Raw genomic sequence first — 21,101 nt, 5'->3', positions numbered from 1 at the left:
TTTTTAACGTTATTATCTTTTTTAAAGATTTGTTGCCCTGGCCGATTGGCTCAGTGGTAGAGCGTCAGTCTGGCGTGCAGAAGTCACGGGTTCGATTCCTGGCCAGGGCACACAGGAGAAGCGCCCATCTGCTTCTCCACCCCTCCCCCTCTCCTTCCTCTCTGTCTCTCTCTTCCCCTCCCGCAGCGAGGCTCCACTGGAGCAAAGATGGCCCCGGTGCTGGGGATGGCTCCTCAGCCTCTGCCCCAGGCGCTAGAGTGGCTCTGGTTGCAATAGAAAGACGCCCCAGAGGGGCAGAGCATCGCCCCCTGGTGGGCGTGCCGGGTGGATCCCGGTCGGGCACATGCGGGAGTCTGTCTGACTGTCTCTCCCTGTTTCCGGCTTCAGAAAAATATGGGGGGGGGGGTTTGTCTGCGAGCCAGATGCAGCCATCAAAAGAGCCACATCTGGCTTGCGAGCCATAGGTTCCCGCCCGACCCCTGTTCTAGCACTTCAGCTAGGCTGCAGGGATAAAGCAATGGAAGTCCTAAGATCAACTTAGCTAGACTTGAGACAATCTTCATTTACTACCCGTTCTGCATTTCGGCTGCTACATTACTAAAGCAAAGTACCTACTAAATCCCAGCTTCCTACCATCAGGCCATTCCTCTAACCCCCATCTATCACAATGTCAGAAACACGCTTTCTTTAAAAACAGTGGTGGATCATTCAATTGCTAGCAATTCACACCACCTCCATTTGTGTTGAATATCATAGAGCTTCTTGCACTCTCCTTACAGTATTGAGTCATAAGATTTGAGCTTTTAATTTTAACAAGCATATCCAACAAAAGACTAACTCAGTTTTACACCATTTGTACAAAAGTGACCTATACTCAAAGAGAAAAAAACAACAGGAAACATTTTTTTTGTGTGAGTGACAGACATAGAGGGACAGATAGGTACAGACAGACAGGAAGGGAGATTGATAAAGAAGCATCAATTCTTCATTGCAGCACCTTAGTTGGTCACTGACTGCTTTCTCATATGTGCCTTGACGGGGGAGGTCTACAGCAGAGTGAGTGACCTTGGGCTCAAGCCAGATGAGCCTGCAATCAAGCTGGCGACGTCGGGGTTTTGAACCTGGGTCCTCTGCATTCCAGCCTGACACTCTAAGCACTGTGCCACTGCCTGGTCAGGCCAGGAAACAACTCTTAAGAGTCGTTTTGGCCCTGGCCAGTTGGCTCAGTGGTATAGCGTTGGTTCAGCGTGTGGAAGTCTGGGTTTAATTCCCGGCCAGGGCACAAAGGAGAAGCGCCCATCTGCTTCTCCATCCTTTCCCCTCACCTTCCTCTCTATCTTTTTCTTCCGTTCCTGCAGCCAAGGCTCCATTGGAGCAAAGTTGGCCCAGGCACTGAGGATGTCTCGGTGGCCTCTGCCTCAGGCACTAGAATGGCTCCGTTGCAATGGAGCAAAGCCCAGATGGGCAGAGCATCCCCCCTGGTGGGCGTGCCGGGTAGAACCCAGTCGGGCACATGTGGGAGTTTGTCTAACACCCTGCTTCTCACTTCAGAAAAATACCAAAAAAAAAAAAAAAAGTTGTTTCATTCATCCATCCATTCCTATAAACACTGTCTCTTTTTTGTAGTCTTGTCTTGACAGTATAACTGCCTCTTAATAAGTCTCTCTCTGAATTAGTCTGTTTCATCCAAATGTTCTTCCACCATTTTACCACTTATCTTTTGTTAATTCTCCAGCAAAAAACACTGAAGAGCACAACTATAAGAAATATGAAAACTGATGTTTTAAATGGCTTCAAAATTTTAAAGCCAAAGCTTTCAATCTGAAATTCAAGACTCATTAAATCTGGTGTCAACATATTCTTTCAGTATGCTATAACTGTAATGGCTACATGGGCCACACCAGTCTTTCAATGCTCCCAGATAATTCTGTGTTTGCATATTACTTAGTTCATACTATTGCCTAACATACAATGTTTTCCCAATTTTTCTCTAGCTACCTACCTATTCAAATCTCTCCCTATTTTCTTTGATTGAGATAGATAGATTTGTTGTTCCACTTATTTATTCATTGGTTGACTCTTGTATGTGCCCTGGCCAGAGAATGAACTTGCAACCTTGGTGTATCGGGACACACTCTAACCAACTGAGCTACCTGGTCAGGGCCTCTCCCAATTTTCAAAGCCAGCACAAGTTTAACCTCCTCCTTGAATCTTTTCTCTACTATTCCAAGTAACAGTGCTCTCATAGTCACCCTGCCTCTCCCTTCCTCCTCTAACACCTTGTAGCACGTGAGTTCTATTCTGTTCTGCAAACATTAATACCTCACAGGCCATTGCTTTGTATACATGTTTTTTCTGTGATATTATAAAACCATTAAATATTGGGACTACATTAAATCTTTCTTTGGATTGCTTAAGATATCAATTGATAGCCTGACCGGGAGGTGGTGCAGGGGATGGAGCGTCAGACTGGGATGCGGAAAACCCAGGGTGGAGACCCCGAGGTCACCAGCTTGAGTGAGGACTCATCTGGTTTGAGCAAAAAGCTCACCAGCTTGAGCCCAAGCTCGCTGGCTCAAGCAAGGGATTACTCGGTCTGCTGAAGGCCTGCGGTCAAGGCACGTATGGAGAGCAATCAATGAACAATTAAGGTGTTGCAATGTGCAACGAAAAACTAATGATTGATGCTTCTCATCTCTCCATTCCTGTCTGTCTGTCCCTGTCTATCCCTCTCTCTAACTCTCTCTCTCTGTAAAAAAATAAAAATAAAAAAATAAAAAATAAAGATATCAATTGATAGGCTGTTATATAAGGTCTACCAGAAAGTTCTGTCCATTTCTATCACAACAAGTTTCGACACGTAAGCACGTTTATTTGGCGCATGTGTGCCTCTCTATTTTTATCACTTAATGTATACATACTGACTTAGCAAATTAACTAAAACAAAGTTGATTCACATTAGCCTTATGTGTGAAGCAATAGTGTACCCATGGCTACTGATAAAGTTCATTTACGCCACTGTAATTTTTACGAATTTCAACAAGGAAGAAATGCTACAGAAGCATGTCTGTCGCATCCACCATATTCTCAGGACTTAGCACCCTCTGACTATCACTTGTTTTTGTCCTTACAAAATTTTTTGAAGGGCAAAAAATTCAAAACTGAAGAAAATATCAAACAAGTAGTGGTTCAATTTTTCGCATCAAAAGATAAAACATTTTCCAAAAATGGGATATACAAATTGCCCTCATGGTGGCAAGAAATCATTAATAATAATGGCAATTATGGCCCTGGCCGGTTGGCTCAGCGGTGGAGCGTCGGCCTGGCGTGCGGGGGACCCGGGTTCGATTCCCGGCCGGGGCACATAGGAGAGGCGCCCATTTGCTTCTCCACCCGCCCTCCTTCCTCTGTCTCTCTCTTCCCCTCACGCAGCCGGGGCTCCATTGGAGCAGGGATGGCCCGGGCGCTGGGGATGGCTCCTTGGCCTCTGCCCCAGGCGCTGGGGTGGCTCTGGTCACGGCAGGGCGACACCCTGGAGGGGCAGAGCATCGCCCATTGGTGGGCAGAGCATCGCCCCTGGTGGGCGTGCCGGGTGGATCCCGGTCGGGCGCATGCGGGGGTCTGTCTGGTTGTCTCTCCCCGTTTCCAGCTTCGGAGAAATGCAAAAACTACAGGAAAAAAAAATAATGGCAATTATATTATTTAATAAAGTTTATTGACGATAAGAAAAATTTGTATTTTGTTTTATTCCAAAAACAAACAGAACTTTCCGGTAGACCTTATATATAATATGTACTCAACAGTCTGAGTACATCCATGCCATAGAATACTACTTTACAATGAAAAAGAACAAATCACTGACACATGCAACAACTTGAATGGATCTCAACCCTTTCAGCCAGGCTCAAAAGATCACACATACATGATTGCATTTATAGGACATTCTCAAATGACAAAATTATAGAGAAGGAAAACAGATTAGTGGCTGCCTAAGGTCATGGCTGATGGGGAGGGGGAAGTGGCAGGTGTGACTTTATGAAGGGGTAGCAAAAGGGAGATCTTTGTGGTGATGAAACATCTGCACCTTAAGTATGGTGGCCGTTACACAAATCTATATATGTAATAAACTGACATAGAACTATACAGTACATTGTACCAATGTCAAATTCCTGGCTTTGATATTGTACTAAAAATAAAATATAACCACTGGGGAACTGGGTGAAGAATACACAGATTTCTCTGCACTATCTTTGCAGCTTCCTGTGACTCTATAATTATTTCAAAATGAAAAATAAAAAAGAACAATTTCTGGCCTTGGCCGGTTGGCTCAGCGGTAGACCGTCGGCCTGGCGTGTGGGGGACCCGGGTTCGATTCCCGGCCAGGGCACATAGGAGAAGCGCCCATTTGCTTCTCCACCCCCCTCCTTCCTCTCTGTCTCTCTCTTCCCCTCCCACAGCCAAGGCTCCATTGGAGCAAAGATGGCCCGGGCGCTGGGGATGGCTCCTTGGCCTCTGCCCCAGGCGCTAGAGTGGCTCTGGTCGCAGCAGAGCGACGCCCCGGAGGGGCAGAGCATTGCCCCCTGGTGGGCAGAGCGTCGCCCCTGGTGGGCGTGCCGGGAGGATCCTGGTTGGGCGCATGCGGGAGTCTGTCTGGCTGTCTCTCCCCGTTTCCAGCTTCAGAAAAATACAAAAAAAAAAAAAAAGAAAAAAAAATTTCTAACTTCATATTTATTTACTAAATATGTACATTGTCTGATTTTATTTAAGGACAATCTGTAATTATTGAGATAAATTCATAAATTCCCAAAACCTATTTATTATAACCAAAAGATATCTTAGAGTTAAGTGGCTTTTAAAACCCATAGACCTGCCTGACCAGGCAGCAGCACAGTGGATAGAGCGTTGGACCGGGATGCGGAGGACCCAGGTTCGAGACCCCGAGGTCGCCAGCTTGAGCGTGAGCTCATCTGGTTTGAGCAAAAACTCACCAGCTTGGACCCAAGGTCGCTGGCTTGAGCAAGGGGTTACTCAGTCTGCTGTAGCCCCACAGTCAAGGCACATATGAGAAAGCAATCAATGAACAACTAAGGTGTCGCAATGAAGAATTGATGCTTCTCATCTCTCTCCCTTCCTGTCTGTCTGTCCCTATCTGTCTCTCTCTCTGACTCTGTCTCTGTAAAAATAAATAAAATAAAATAAAATAAAAACCCCACAGGCCTAATAAATAGCAACAGTCTATGGATATAGGGATTGGGAAGCTAAGGAATGGGAGGGGAGTTATATTTTCAATCATCTACTTTTGCACTGAGCAGATTTTACCCATGTCTGTGTGTGTGTGTGTGTGTGTGTGTATGAATGTGTTTACTTACTTACTTATTTACTTATTCATTCATTTATTCATTTATTTAGAGGAAGCGAACAAGTGAAGTACATTCCCGCATGTGCCTGGACCAGGATCAACCTGGCAACTCCATCTGGGGGTGATACTCGAGTGCCAAGTTATTTTAGGCACCTGAGGCCGATGTGCTTCAACTGAGCTACACTCTGTGCCTGGGGCCACACTGAAACCAACTGAGCCACTGGCTACAGGAAGGGAAGCGGGAAAGCGGAGGGAGAGGCAGAGGTGGAGAAGCAGATGGTCACTTATCCTGTGTGCCCTGACTGGGAATCAAACCTGGGATGTCCATGTGCCAGGCCGATGCTTTATCCACTGAGCCACCTGCCAGGGCCTTGTATACTACTTTAAAATTTGTTTTTAATAAACAGAACATAAAAGGATTTCTTTTTAGATTTTTATTTATTCATTTTTAGAAAGAGAGGAGAGAGAGCAAGAAAGACAGAGAGAAGGGGGGAGGAGCAGCAAGCATCAACTCCCATATGTGCCTTGATCAGGCAAGCCCGGCGTTTTGAACCGGTGATATCAGCAGTCCAGGTCGACGCTTTATCCACTGTGCCACCACAGGTCAGGCTAAAAGGATTTTTATAAAAGGACTAAAGAAGGATGACATAATCTTTCTTAAGCAGTTAATTTAAGAAATAAAACGTTGTTCCTACTAGCTTTCAAGTCTCTTGTATATCCTTTTCCTTTTCATTTCCATTACATTCTTTCCCTGTTAGAAATGACTGATACTGCCTGACCTGTGGTAGCACAGTGGACAGGGCATCAAACTGGAATGCTGAGGTTGCTGGTTCTAAACCCTTGGTTTGCCCAGTCAAGGCACATACGACAAGCAACAAGCATGCAATGAACAGCTAAAGTGAAACAACCATGAATTGATACTTCTCACTCCCTCCTCCCCCTCCCCTCTATAAAATCAATAAATAAAATCTTTTTAAAAAAGGAAATAACTGATATCCTAATCTTTGTGTTTATTATTCCCCTGCTATTCTTTATAGTTTGACTATGCTTGTAACTTTACTAAACAATATATTCTTTAATTGTGCATGCTTTTGTAATGAATATAAATGGAATCTTACTGCATATAATTTTCTGAGTTGTTTTTCCCCCAGTAAATACTATGGTGCTGAAATTCATCCATGTTATTGTGTATAAATAATGAATTTCTATCTGCTACTGTAGAATATTCCATATAAATATACCAGAATTTATGAAAGAGATCAATATCCAATGTGTCTTAAAAGAAGTTAAGGACACTGGAAATGGAAAAAATAAAGCATGTTTGAGATTATAAATAAATATATATAGATATCCCTCACCCACATAAACATATACATACAAGCACATACAGTATATACCCTATTTGATATAAAATATCAAATATCAAAGAATATCTATTTGCTGATATTCCTGTACTTAAATAGTTTGCAATATCATCATGTCTTCATACAAATTCCTTTGCTTGGATACAGGACTGGGATTGATTTTTATATACGGTGACGATGCTAACACATGTTCCCATTAGAAATATACAAGTGTTTTGGTAACTCCACATTTTTGTCATGCAAGTTTACTTTTTCAATTAAAACACACACACAGAAGTATTTTATAGTGCTCTTGTATTCTAAAAATTATAAATCAAATAAAAATTAGTGGAAATCTAAAACATACTTATAGTCCCTGCCTTGTAGCACAATATATACTTAGCTATTTCTAGAGTATCTAATCACATCTAGTAAAATACAAACAATATTATTTAGCAAGAAATAAGCAGCAGAAAGAAAATAATTATATTTTTAAAATGAATGAAAGTGTACAAAATTTGTAGAAACGTAATTATCAGAAAGCACAACTCACCTCTAATGTTGAAATTCCAACTTTTTCTGTAGACCTGTTCAGAAATAAAAGCAAGGGGACGTTGAATAGAGCAGGTGAGAAGGGAAATACTTCCATACACTTATTAAAGACGAGAACACATTTTTAAAAGAACATGCATGTATTTTGTGATTGAAAATAAGTCTCTGTGCATATAGAAAATATAGAAAACAAAAAAGTAGAGAAGAAAATTGAAGTGACCCATAATCTTACCATGTAGAGATTTGAGTATTTTTTGTCTTCCCAGAAATATAGCTATATGACATAATAATATAATAAGCATCTTTGTAAAGAAAATGTGCTCTTTGATGATACATTTTTTTTTACAGAGACAGAGAGAGTCAGAGAGAGGGATAGACAGGGACAGACAGACAGGAACGGAGAGATGAGAAGCATCAATCATTAGTTTTTTGTTGCGCATTGCGACTTCTTAGTTGTTCATTGATTGCTTTCTCACATGTGCCTTGACCACGGGCCTTCAGCAGACCGAGTAACCCCTTGCTGGAGCCAGCGACCCTGGGTCCAAGCTGGTGAGCTTTTTCTCAAGCCAGATGAGCCCGCACTCAAGCTGGCGACCTCGGGGTCTCGAACCTGGGTCATTCCACATCCCAGTCCAACGCTCTATCCACTGCGCCACCGCCTGGTCAGGCGTGGTGATACATTTCTTTAAAATAAATTTCCCCAGAAGTGGAACTGCAGGCCAAAGTTCAGCATTTTGAGAAACTTTCAAATTGTCCTCGAAAACCACTGTATCAATTTACAGCCCTACTGTTCTCAGTTTGTCTTTAATCCTCCTGCCAAAAATGAGTGTTATTTCAAAAATTTTTTAAATCTGATAGGCAAAAGTATATCTCATGGTTGCCTTAATTTGCTTATGTGAATGAAAAGTTTTATGTGCATTAGATATATACAGTGCTTTTGAAAAGAATAACCCAGTTTTTTTCACAGCTCATTCTTCTACTGGAGCAAAACATTATTCAAAAGCACAAACTATTCTAGATACAGTAATTTAAAAAAGTAACTCTTCACCAATTATTTTCATACACCCTGGCCACATTTTTCTTCAGATAGGAACAGTTTGATATCCACTACAAAGCAAAATAGAGAGACATACCCTTATAATCACTTAGTATAGTTTAGGGTTATGTAGTAAGAAACACTATTAAGTGATTGACATTAATACGCCAGTCTTAGAGATTTTTTGTAAAATGCAGTGATCACAGATGATACAACTCTGTGTTGAATGGCACCTTCAAGATCATCTCATTACACAGCTTCTGTTTACACATAGAAAATCTGAGGTGCTGAGAGACAGACTGACTTTCCCCAAAGCCACATATTTAGGGACAGAACCAAGAAAAGCATCAAGTCCTCTACCATGCTCTTTACATGCCAAACTGAGTAATCCATACTTGACAGAAGAATCCCTGACCTTTAATCAAAGCCTAAGTCTGATTAAAAAATAAAGAAATACGTTTGATATTTGGCAGAAAACCAACCCCTTTATTCAAAAACCACTTATGGAACACCTACTGTGTACCACAGACTAGAGATGTGAAGGAATAAGACACAATTCTAGTTTACGGGGTTCTAAAGACTTGTTTTAAAAAGGTAGTTGAATAAAATGCTGTCTGCCCATTTTATTGCAGGGCCTGGCCAATATAATTTTATATTAACCAAGGAGGATTTCCAGAATTGAAAATTCTTGCCCTGGCCGGTTGGCTCAGCGGTAGAGCGTCGGCCTAGCGTGCGGAGGACCCGGGTTCGATTCCCGGCCAGGGCACATAGGAGAAGCGCCCATTTGCTTCTCCACCCCTCCGCCGCGCTTTCCTCTCTGTCTCTCTCTTCCCCTCCCGCAGCCAAGGCTCCATTGGAGCAAAGATGGCCCGGGCGCTGGGCATGGCTCTGTGGCCTCTGCCTCAGGTGCTAGAGTGGCTCCGGTCGCAATATGGCGACGCCCAGGATGGGCAGAGCATCGCCCCCTGGGGGGCAGAGCACCGCCCCTGGTGGGCGTGCCGGGTGGATCCCGGTCGGGCGCATGCGGGAGTCTGTCTGACTATCTCTCCCTGTTTCCAGCTTCAGAAAAATGGAAAAAAAAAAAAAAAAAAAAAAAAAAAAAGAAAATTCTTATATCCCCAATTACTTAGTATCTCTGGCAAACCTATACTGGTATGTAACAAAATCATGTTCATCTAGCTGATTAGAACCAAGGATATTCAGAATTAAAAAAAAATCCACACAAAGGACATCTACAATAATACAAGTGCAATGAAAAAAAAAAAAAGAAAACCAAAAACCTCAAAGCTCAAACTTCCATACAGCACTCATTCTAAATGCCAATGGAGGAGGGGATCAATTGCCATAGATGCAGAGTGGTAAGAGGAAATAAGATTTAAAATAAATCTAGGCCTAATACGAGGTAAAGAAGGGAAGAAAAAGGCCTGACCTGTGGTGGCGCAGTGGATAAAGTGTTGACCTGGAAATGCTGAGGACGCCGTTTCAAAACCCTGGGCTTGCCTGGTCAAGGCACATATGGGAGTTGATGCTTCCTGCTCCTCCCTCCCCCTTCTTTCTCTCTCTCTCTCACTCTCTCTCCTCATTAAAAATTAATAAAAAAAAAAGAAGGGAAGAAAAGCCTGACCAGCGTTGGCACGGTGAATAGAGTGTCAAATTGGGATGTGGAGGACTAAGGTTCAAGACTCCGAGGTCGCCAGCTTGAGTGCGGGCTCATCTGGTCTGAGCAAGGCTCACCAGCTTGGACCCAAGGTCTATGGCTTGAGCAAGGGGTTACTCGGTCTGCTGAAAGCCGGTGGTCAAGGCACATATGAGAAAGCAATCAATGAACAACTAAGGTGTCACAATGAAAAACTGATGACTGATGCTTCTCATCTCTCTCCATTCTTGTCTGTCTGTCCCTGTCTATCCCTCTCTCTGTCTCTGTTAAAAAAAAAAAAAGAAGGGAAGAAATTCTGCCTTCCTTATATCCCTCATTTTGAGAACTCAAACAAACAAACAAAAAACAGAATAGGGAGCTACATTTATCTTTTTGTACATAACTGATTCCGTAAAGAGCACTTTCTGGTTGTGGATTCACAGGATTTAAGTTATGAACTAATTGTTGAGACACATAGAAATATTCCAGATCAGTTCTGGCGGAGCTTTACATATGGCTGCGTGCAAACTACATAGACTAATTCATTATTTCCTTTTGAGAGACAAGGGCGCATAGTGAAAACAGCATGGGGTTTCGAGCACAGGAACTTTGCTTGAATATTGTTTCTGCCATTTATCCTCTGTGTGATCTTGACCAAATTAATTTTTCTAGGCCTCAGTGCCCTCCTTTGTAAAAGGGAGTACAACCACCTACTTCACAGGACTACTGCCAGGACTGAGTGACAGAGTACACGGAGCACACATAATAGGTGGCGGCTTCTACATAGCTTTGAATTGCTCCATTGAAACTCAAACGATGAACTAAGTTTCTCCGGGGTACTTTTTGACAGTTTGTCAGTAGTGGGGAGCCAGAGATCAATTTCTGGAACACAGAAAAGATACCCTAATACCTGTCAAGCTCCAGCTGACTTAACAACAGGATACTGGAAAAAGCCAGATTATATTGAGCTGGTGATTAACATGAGAGCCTGCTTGCATTTGGTGATATAATTAAACAAAACTAATTACATAAGACACTCATGTTTGAAACATATTTTAAATGTTACAGAACTGTTAATCACTTGATAGGCAGTAAAACATTTCAGACCAGTATAGCTTCTTCCCATCTAAAGAAGCCTAAAATCCTAAAATTGTCTCTAAAAGGAAACTCTATAAGACCAGAATTTTTTGGACACACTTTTCATCCATTAATAGAATATATTAGCATCTAGTAAAAAGTACAAACATGTTTATAAAATGCAAAGTTGGCTAAAATAATTTGGACCATGTGCAAAGATCAGAAAAGACCAATTCATCTCACAGAAGAAACAGTAAATTGTTATTTAGTATTCGCAGAGGAGGCACTCCCGCTAGAGGCCTTGTAGTAATAAAGCAATGGCCAGCATTTATTAGTCAGGTTTCAAACAATGTGCTAAGACTTTGACTTTTTTTAGCTTTAGTCCTCACAACTTTCCTGAGATAGTTACAGTACCTTCCCTGTTTTACACAATGAAAAACTGAGGCACGGGTCAGACTAGATAATTTAAATGGTACTGCTAGTCAACAGTAGGGCTAGGATTTGATCTCAGGCAGTCAGACCCTAGGGCCCACTCTCTCAAGTACTTTGCAATATTAATATTGCCTCCTTGCTGGGTAAGGCCTTAAAAGGTGATGATTATGAAAATATTCAAAGTGCTGTTATGAATCAGCACCAAAGTAAGGGCAATTAGCGCTGCTTCTTGGGTTGGACTAAACTGATTAAGTCAAAGACTCTGAATCCTGATCTGCCTTTAACAACTATAATTAACGCTTAATGGTTTGGCACTGCTAGGGAATAGAATAATGAAATGCTCCATAAATCAAATTTCCCGAGGTGAAACTGCTCTTTGAGTGCCAAACTTCTGAAAGAATTCTAATTATTTTTGAATTTCAAATTTCAAAAGCAGCTTGTAAATAAGTACCTTACAGGCGAAGCCTTGCTGTTCACTATTCTTTTCCTAGAAAATTCTTTCTTAAATGAAGGTTATACAATTTTCGCTTTCCTACTGACTCAGAGTAATTATCATGCCCAAATACTACACTATATTTTAATACTCCAACAATCTCCTGGCACCCTCAGGTGCAGGTGATTTACTTGGCTTCACAATGCAGAACCCCTGGCTACTGTGCTTGGAATGCCTGTTCTGCAGTTTTACATCTCCTTCCGCTATTTGTGGTCACTTCTTACAACTAGCCATGCCCATGCTTTTAAAAGCTTTGCTCCCCTCCAGCCCCCACACTTCTAATTTTTGCTTCTGATCTGCATTGAACTGGGAAACCAGGTTTTTTGTTTGTTTGTTTACGTGAGAGGAAGGGAGATAGTGAGACAGACTTGTGCATGGCCCTGACCAGGATCCACCCAGCAACCCTGTCTGGAGCCGATGCTCGAATCTACTGAGCTATCCTCAGCACCTGAGGCTGGTGCTTGGACCAACCAAGCCACTGGCTGCAGGAGGGGAAGAGGCAGAGAAGGGGTAAAGGAAGTGGGAGAGAAGCAGATGGTCACTTCTACTGTGCCGTGACCAGAAATTGAACCCAGGATGTTCATACTTCAGGCTGATGCTCTTTCCACTGAGCCAAACTGGCCAATGGGTAAATCAGGTTTTTCAAAATCAATTGCTGACCTGTGGTGGTGCAGTAAAGTGTCAACCCGGAACAACTGAAGTCATCAGTTCTAAACCCTGGGCTTGCCTGCTCAAGGTACGTATGTGAGTTAATGCTTCCTGCTCCTCCCCCCATCTCTCTCTCTCTCTCCAAATGAATAAACAAAATCTAAAAAATATTTTTAGATGGAATTGCAAAGGAGACTAAACTATGGGTGGTGAACACATAATAAAATATACAGATGAGATGCATTATATAACTCTACACTTGAAACCTATTTAAAATAACCAACGTAACCACAATAAATTCAACAAAATATATTTAAAAATAAATATCTTTCTAGGAAAAAAAATGAAAGTGGAATTACATGGTAAAAAACTCATAGATCAGGGGTCCCCAAACCTTTTACACAGGGGGCCAGTTCACTGTCCCTCAGACCATTGGAGGGCCGGACTATAAAAAAAACTGAACAAATCCCTATGCACACTGCACATATCTTATTTTAAAGTAAAAAAAAACAACAAAAAAACAAAAAACAAAAAACAAACAAACAAAAAAAACGGGGACAAATACAATATTTAAAATAAAGAACAAGTAAATTTAAATCAACAAACTGACCAGTATTTCAATGGGAACTATGCTCCTCTCACTGACCACCAATGAAAGAGGTGCCCCTTCCGAAAGTGCGGTGGAGGCCGGATAAATGGCCTCAGGGGGCCGCATGCGGCCCGCGGGCCGTAGTTTGGGGACCCCTGCCATAGATTCTGAGTGTGGGTTTCCCCATGAGAAATTTTGTTCCAGTTAGCTGTGTGCTCATTGATTGCTTCTTGGATGTGCCCTGGTGATTGAAGTTCAAACCCATGACTTCTGGAGTGCTAGGTTGTCATGAGAAATTTTGTTCATGACTTTATGGCACTTTTTATTTTCCAGAGGATATTTTCAGTAATTACTTTTTATTTGCAGTTTTATCAGAGAATCATTATTACCAAAGAAGTAGCCACCAAACAAATGGGCTGTCATTAATATTTGGTATCCCTAATCACACACAACTCCTCTCAAACTTCAAAGCATAGATAATAACATTATATATTTCAGAGTGACTATCTGCCTAAAGAAAACAATTAGAGGCCCTGGCCGGTTGGCTCAGCGGTAGAGCGTCGGCCTAGCGTGCGGAGGACCCGGGTTCGATTCCTGGCCAGGGCACACAGGAGAAGCGCCCATTTGCTTCTCCACCCCTCCGCCGCGCTTTCCTCTCTGTCTCTCTCTTCCCCTCCCGCAGCCAAGGCTCCATTGGAGCAAAGATGGCCCGGGCGCTGGGGATGGCTCCTCGGCCTCTGCCCCAGGCGCTAGAGTGGCTCTGGTCGCAATATGGCGACGCCCAGGATGGGCAGAGCATCGCCCCCTGGTGGGCAGAGCGCCACCCCATGGTGGGCGTGCCGGGTGGATCCCGGTCGGGCGCATGCGGGAGTCTGACTGTCTCTCCCTGTTTCCAGCTTCAGAAAAATGAAAAAAAAAAAAAAAAAAAAGAAAACAATTAGAGTCACCTGACCAGGCAGTGGTGCAGTGGATGGAGCACTGGCCTGGGACGCTGAGGACCCAGGTTCAAAACCCCGAGGTTGCTGGCTTGAGCGTGGGATCATAGACATAACCCTGTGGTCGCTGGCTTGAGCAAGGGGTTATTTGGCTCAGTTGGGAGTTCCTCAGTCAGAGTGCATATGAAAAGCAATCAATAAAAAACTAAGGTGCCACAAAGAAGAATTGATGTCTCTCATCTCTCTCCCTTCCTGTCTGTCCCACCCCCACAAAAAAAAAACAAAAAAACAATTACAGTCATGCATTGCCTAACGCTGTTTCCATCAATGAGTATCTGAATACAGGACGATGGTCCAATAAGATTGTAACGGAGCTGAAAATTTCCTACTGTAAGAGACTACACAATACATTGCATGACTCACGTTTGTGTGATACTGGTGTAAACAAACCTACTACGCTGCCAGTCATATAAAAGTACAGCACACATAATTATGTACAGTACCTAATACTTTATACTGATAGTAACTATGTTGCTGGTTTATGCTATTTACTATACTATACATGTTACTGTTCTTAGAGTATACTCTTTATACTTATAAAAAAAAGTTTGTGCTGGCCCTGGTTGGTTAGCTCAGTCAGTTAAGAACATCGTCCTAGCCTGACCTGTGGTGGCGCAGTGGATAAAGCGTCAACCTGGAAATGCTGAGGTTGCCAGTTCAAAACCCTGGGCTTGCCTGGTCAAGGCACATATGGGAGTTGATGCTTCCAGCTCCTCCCCCCTTCTCTCTCTGTCTCTCACTCTCCCCTCTCTCTCCCTCTCTGTCTCTCTCTCTCCCTTTCTCTCTCCTCTCTAAAATGAATAAATAAAAAAAATGCAAAAGAACATCGTCCTGAAACAACAAGTTCATGGGTTTGATGATCCCCAGTCAGGGCAAACATGGAAGAAACCAAAAAAATCCACAACTGAATGGAACAATAAATAAATGCTTCTCTCTTCCCCTTCCTCTGTATTTCTAAGAATCAATAAAAATTAAGCCCTGGCTGGACAGCTCAGTTGGTTGGAGCATCCTCCCAGAGTGCTGATGTTGCAGGTTCAATTCCCTGGTCAGGGCGCATCCAGGAGCAGCTCTACATTCCTGTCACTCTCTCTTTCTCTCTCTCTGCCTTTATCAAAAAGAAAAAAAAAGAGAACAAAAACGTTTGCTGTTAAACAGCATGCCTTATTACACTGGCATCAGCCTCTTACATCTTGTGTTTTTCTGCATCTCTTGATTACATCATTTTCTTTTATGTTTGATTTAATCTCGTGTTGTTCTGTACAATGACACGCTGCCCAGGCTGGCAGCCCAGGAGCAATAGGCTACACCATAGAGCCTGGGTGTGTAGGAGGCTAGACCATCGGGGTTTGTATAAGTGCGCTCTATAGTGTTCACACAACGATGAAACTGCTTGACATTGCATTTCTCAGAACATATCCCTGTCGGTTATAATATAGCTCATGGCTATATTCATGTTCGAGTTTGGGGACTGAAGAAATAGGAGACAACAAGTCAAAATTAAGTTCTGATCATGGCTTTCCCAATCAACTATCTGCAAGACCTGTAAGTGAGAGTTTTTAAGAGTTTCTGTAATTTTAGAAAATTTTATTTTAAGGCCTTTCATTAGTTTGGGAGTGAAGATGTAATTTACACCATGATTAACAATCTAAATATTCTACCCTGATTTCTCCTAAAAATATAGACATAATCCAACACACACACACACACACACACACACACACACACACACACACACACACACACAGAGAAATGTCCAGTAATGCTTTGATACATCTAGTTAACTACAAAAATATTCCTTCAAAATCTTCTGTAGATACTAAACTGAGCAAATTAGGGTTTCCCTATTTACAGGTTAAGATGAGTAATTTTTCCATGAAAAAGGCCAAATGTTTACTTAAAATAACTTTTGGTACCCTTACACAAGTGATAAATCTTTAAGCATTGGTGGTATTCCTTACTTTAAATGAAACCTAACAAAAATGATAACTTCCAAATTCATTTACCCATTTCAAAAGTTTTTATCATAGAGTATTTTAAAAGCAAATATTTCAGACACATTTAAATATCTGATAACCAAAAAGTTTAATTTAAATAATAAATGTGCCTGACCAGGCAGTGGCGCAGTGGATGGAGTGTCGGACTGGGATGCAGAAGACCCAGGTTCGAGAGCGCGAGGTCACCAGCTTGAGCGCGGGCTCATCTGGTTTGAGCAAAAATTCAGCAGCTTGGACCCAACCAAGGTCGCTGGCTCGAGCAAGGGGTTGCTTGGTCTGCCTGAAGGCCCACAGTCAAGGCACATATGAGAAAGCAATCAATAAACAACTAAGGTGTCGCAATGCGCAGCAAAAAACTGATGATTGATGCTTCTCATCTCTCCGTTCCTGTCTGTCTGTCCTTGTCTATCCTCACTCTGACTTTCTCTCTGTCTCTGTAAAAAATAATAATAATAAATGTGCTTCGTACAAAGTTTAACCATATCTTTAACTTTAAAGGGAAAAGCTTCCTTTATTACCTAACAGCATAAAAAAATTTCAATATATTAAAACTAATTAAAAACACAGCAAATCTTTGATTTTTGCAGCATATCATCGATGGTACTGTTAAATTTAAACACAAAAATAAGCAATTTCTGAAATAGTTTCAAAATAAAGTCTGCTTTAAACAAGTATTGTTTTTTTACCTGATCTGTGGTGGCACAGTGGACAAAGCATCAATCTGGAATGCTGAGGTCGCCGGTTCAAGGCCCCAGACATGCCTAGTCAAGGCACATGCGAGAAGCAACTGTGAGTTGCTTCCCACACCTCTGCCTTGCCTTCCTCTCTCTCTCTCCTCTCTCTAAATAAAATCTTTAAAAAATTTAAACAAGTGTTGTTTTTAAAAAAACCCATATGGCTTATACCCTTATATGTATAGATCAAATATTAAAATTATTTTTAGTGTCGCTTCCACATAGGTTTTGAATAGAAAAGCAATTTTCAGATTTCTACTTTGGCAACTTTCAATAGAGATAGAATATTTTAATTCATTATATCCTGTTTACTGTAACATATTGAATAATTATTCCCTCCCTGGCCTGGATAGAGTGTCATCTCGGAACACTGCGGTCATGGGTTTGATCCCGGTCAGGGCACACACGAGAAGCAATTAAGCGGAACAGAGTTGATGCTTCTTTCTCTGTCTCTTCCTCCCACCCCACCCTTAAAATCAATGAAAAAAAAATTTAAATTATTTTCACACACTATATTGAATTAATATTAAAAAAAACTCATGTTTGAATATAAAATATGTATGACAGATGCATTTTCCAGTCCCTATCTCTTTAGCATTTCAAATTATAGAAATTTTCCTTTCCCTTTTGCAACTAGATATTTGTGTTTAATACCAAGGCATTTTAATATTTGCACAACAGTCATTATTTTAAAATTTTTACATGTCTTCAATATGCCACTTTGGTGATTCTGCAGGACAATATAGGAATTATTTTTCTTCTATAAACCCTGACCTGATCCAGTAACGACCTTCAGATACCTGAGGCAAAACTTCATTGGAATAATAAGGTCATTACTCCCAAAGGCAGGTGCTTAGTCACTGAGATTTGGATCTGCAACTTACCCAAAAGTTGCCAACTAACTTTCCATAGAAAGCAAAATATCAAATCCTTTACAAACTGACATAATACTGCAATCAAGACTGAACAGTGAAAAGTACAAATATGCAAGCAACACATTTTATTAACCCTCTTAGTTTGATTTTGGAACTTGCTAAACCCGACTCTCTAATTTAGTAATGTTGAGAACAGTATTTATTAACTTAATGGAACAAAAATCAATCCAATAGAAAATGCATAGCAGCAGGCCATTTTTAAAGAGATCTGGACACAACATAACTCTGGATTTTCTGTCACAGGTGTTAGAAGTGAACACGCTACGTACTGATGTTACCTAGGGTTAAAGATATTCAGTAATCCTTTCCAAAATTCTAAAAGGATTTGAAAAATCAGTCAGCAGGGAAAACAGTTTTATTTTATTGCTTTTAGAGGTTGAAGGAAACTTAAGAATCATTTAAACCAGGGGTTGGGAACCTATGGCTCGCGAGCCAGATGTGGCTCTTTTGATGGCTGCATCTGGCTCACAGACAAATCTTTAATAAAAAAAAATGTTAAAAATATAAAACATTCTCGTGCATTACAATCCATTCATTTCCTACCGCTCATGTTTATGGTTATGGGTGGCGGGAGCCAATCACAGCTGTCCTCCTGGAAAACACCAAATTTTTATTGGATAATGCGTAAAGTACACGGGTCGTTGTATGGCTCTCATGGAATTACATTTTAAAATATGTGGTGTTCATGGCTCTCTCAGCCAAAGAGGTTCCCGACCTCTGATTTAAACCAACTATATCATTTCACATGTGAAGAAAATAAGTCCCAGAAAGGTGAAATGAATTCACTCATTTAACATTTACCCACTGCTTACCACGTACCAGCACAGCGCTAGGTAGGCACTGGGTATAAAGCAGTAAACAAAACAGAAGTGATTCCTGACCTGTTAGAGCTTATTCTAAAATCAAAAGTGGAGTTAGGACTAGACCCAGGTCTCCTTGCTGATTCTAACAACTTATGCAGCCTGTCGATTTATCCTAATAATTCTAATATCCCTCATGGTCCCACTTGGGTAGGTAGCCAGAAGTGAAACTGGCTATAAATTAAAGCCTCGATTATCTAGAAATCAAATTTCCCAGAGGAGGCTGAAGGGTCCCAGAGACTGAAAGGGCAACTTGACATTCAATCTATAAGAAAAGGGCTTTAATGTAGCTATTGAGTGAAAGAGCATGAGCGGGAATCAGGTCTGAGGTTTAGTCCCGAACCTGCCAATAACAATGAAAATGACTATTAAAAATACTTTGGGGTATTTTTACAACTTTTAATTAATGGCTATTTCAAACATATACAAAATTAAGAAAATAACATTATGAACCCACATGTACAACATATGAACTATGTTCAATAATGATCAATATCAATACTTCTCCCTTCACTCCCTTGCCAGATTATTTTGAAGCAAATCCCAGAAATTATTTGATTTTACCCATAAGATTTCATTACGTACTTTTAAAAGATTTCTCTTTAAGGCATAATCACAGTACTATTATCATGTTTAACTCCTTACTATATACAGTCAACATTTCCTGGATTATCTCAATTATTTTTTTAGTTGGCTCATTTCAATCAATATCCAAAAAAGGTCCATATTAGTTGATTTGTCTCTTTCAGTCTGTATATTCTCTTACATCTTTTATTTCTAGCAGCTCATGTGTTGAGGAACTAGGTTGTTTATCCTGAAGATTTTTGGGGCAGGGAAATTATTCTGAATGTTTCTAAAATGATGGATATATGTCATTATACATTTGTCCAAACACATCATTATATATTTGTCCAAATCCATAGAATATACATCAAGCAGAGGTGTATTTAACGGTGGGCGCACCAGGTGCATGCCCTGGGCCCCAACTTCTGAAGGGCCCCGCAAAACCCCAACTTTACGCTTTTTTCTAATGTAATGGGCTGAATATTTTCTTCCACACCAGGGGCCTCAACCGATCTTAATATGCCTCTAACATCAAGAGTAAACCCTAAGGTAAACTATGGACTTTGGGTGATTGACATGTCAATGTTGCTTCATCAAGTATAACAAATGTACCACTCTGGTGGGGGATGTTGACAATGGAGGAGACTGCATGTGGGGAGGGGAAGGGGTACATGGGAAATCTCTGTACTTTCCTTTAAATTTTGCTGTAAGCCTAAAACTGCTCTGAAAAGTAGTCTTAAAACACACACAGAGAAAATAGTTTGTTCATACTGTGGAATTTCTCATAGTCTGAATTATGTTTATTGCATCTCCACGGTGACATGTCATAAGTATTTTAAATGAAAACACACAGAAAATATCAGAGGGATGAAATGGGCATATATCCAAGGAAAACTGCAAACACCTAGGAGAACAATATCAGGAAGACTGGTCTCAGAATGTGGTAGTATTTAAAAAAAAAATTACTAGCGACAAAGCTTTTCAAAAATTTCAATATATTTTATATATTAAGAACAAGATCAAGAAATAGAATGTATAGTTATGCTTATATGTGGATAAATAGTATAATTCAAAAGGTTACTTCAATTATTTTTCTTCCAATTATGGTTATTATCAGTCAAACCAGACAGGGAAAAATAAAGTGTAAGAATGAGGTAACTGAATCCCAACTCGTATCAAGGAGATAAAAGTACCTCACTAATCTAAATGAGTTCAGTTCTCCTGTCGTAGACAAATTTTATCCCAACATACTTTGAGAATTGTAGAACTCAATCCCAGTGGAAAACCTTTCAAGCATCAGGAAGATGGAAGAGGATGATAAGTAAAACTCTAATAATCAACACTGGAAAGCAGGGAGATGCTACAAACTATAAACAGATTCACTTGATGTCAATCTCAAGCAGAATTCTTAAATACATTGTTAAATAGTTTTAAGGGCCCGAGTCCTGGGGGGAAGATACTCATTAAGAATGAGTAAGCATTCACAGAGTGCAAATCATGTGAGATTAAATAACTTCCTTTATTGATAGGGTTACTGATGTAGACTATACAGGGTGGGGCAAACGCAGGCTTATGGTTGTTCATATGGAAAATAATACAATAATAAATAATACAAGAATAAATTATGTGTTTCGCATACTCACAACTATAACATTACTTTTTTCCCCTATCCTGTATTGTACACAAGCAAAAAAAATAATTCTAGATTTAAGTACTAAATTTTATAATTCTCTCAAAGAAATCCTTTTAGACAACAAAGAGATGTAGACTCAAACACACTTAGGTGACTTTGCAACTGATGCAAGAACATTATCCATGGTGTGATGAATAACAGCTCAAAGGAAAACCAGAAGG

The 21,101-nt window shown here is 40.9% G+C and overlaps 1 protein-coding gene across 1 annotated transcript in view; it reads right to left on the bottom strand.

Annotated features, from left to right (window-relative positions):
• The window catches only part of WDR44 (WD repeat domain 44), a 103,441-nt gene that overhangs the window by 60,145 nt on the left and 22,195 nt on the right, over positions 1-21,101 (bottom strand). The window contains exon 2 of the mRNA XM_066356870.1: positions 7,256-7,289. Coding sequence (XP_066212967.1) covers positions 7,256-7,289 — 34 coding nt within the window. The remainder of the gene's footprint in view (positions 1-7,255; positions 7,290-21,101) is intronic.

Source organism: Saccopteryx leptura, chromosome X (assembly GCF_036850995.1).
Source record: "Saccopteryx leptura isolate mSacLep1 chromosome X, mSacLep1_pri_phased_curated, whole genome shotgun sequence".
NCBI classification, from domain to species: domain Eukaryota; kingdom Metazoa; phylum Chordata; class Mammalia; order Chiroptera; family Emballonuridae; genus Saccopteryx; species Saccopteryx leptura.
Note: the sequence above shows the minus strand (reverse complement) of the source record. Positions and strands in the feature narration are given on the sequence as shown.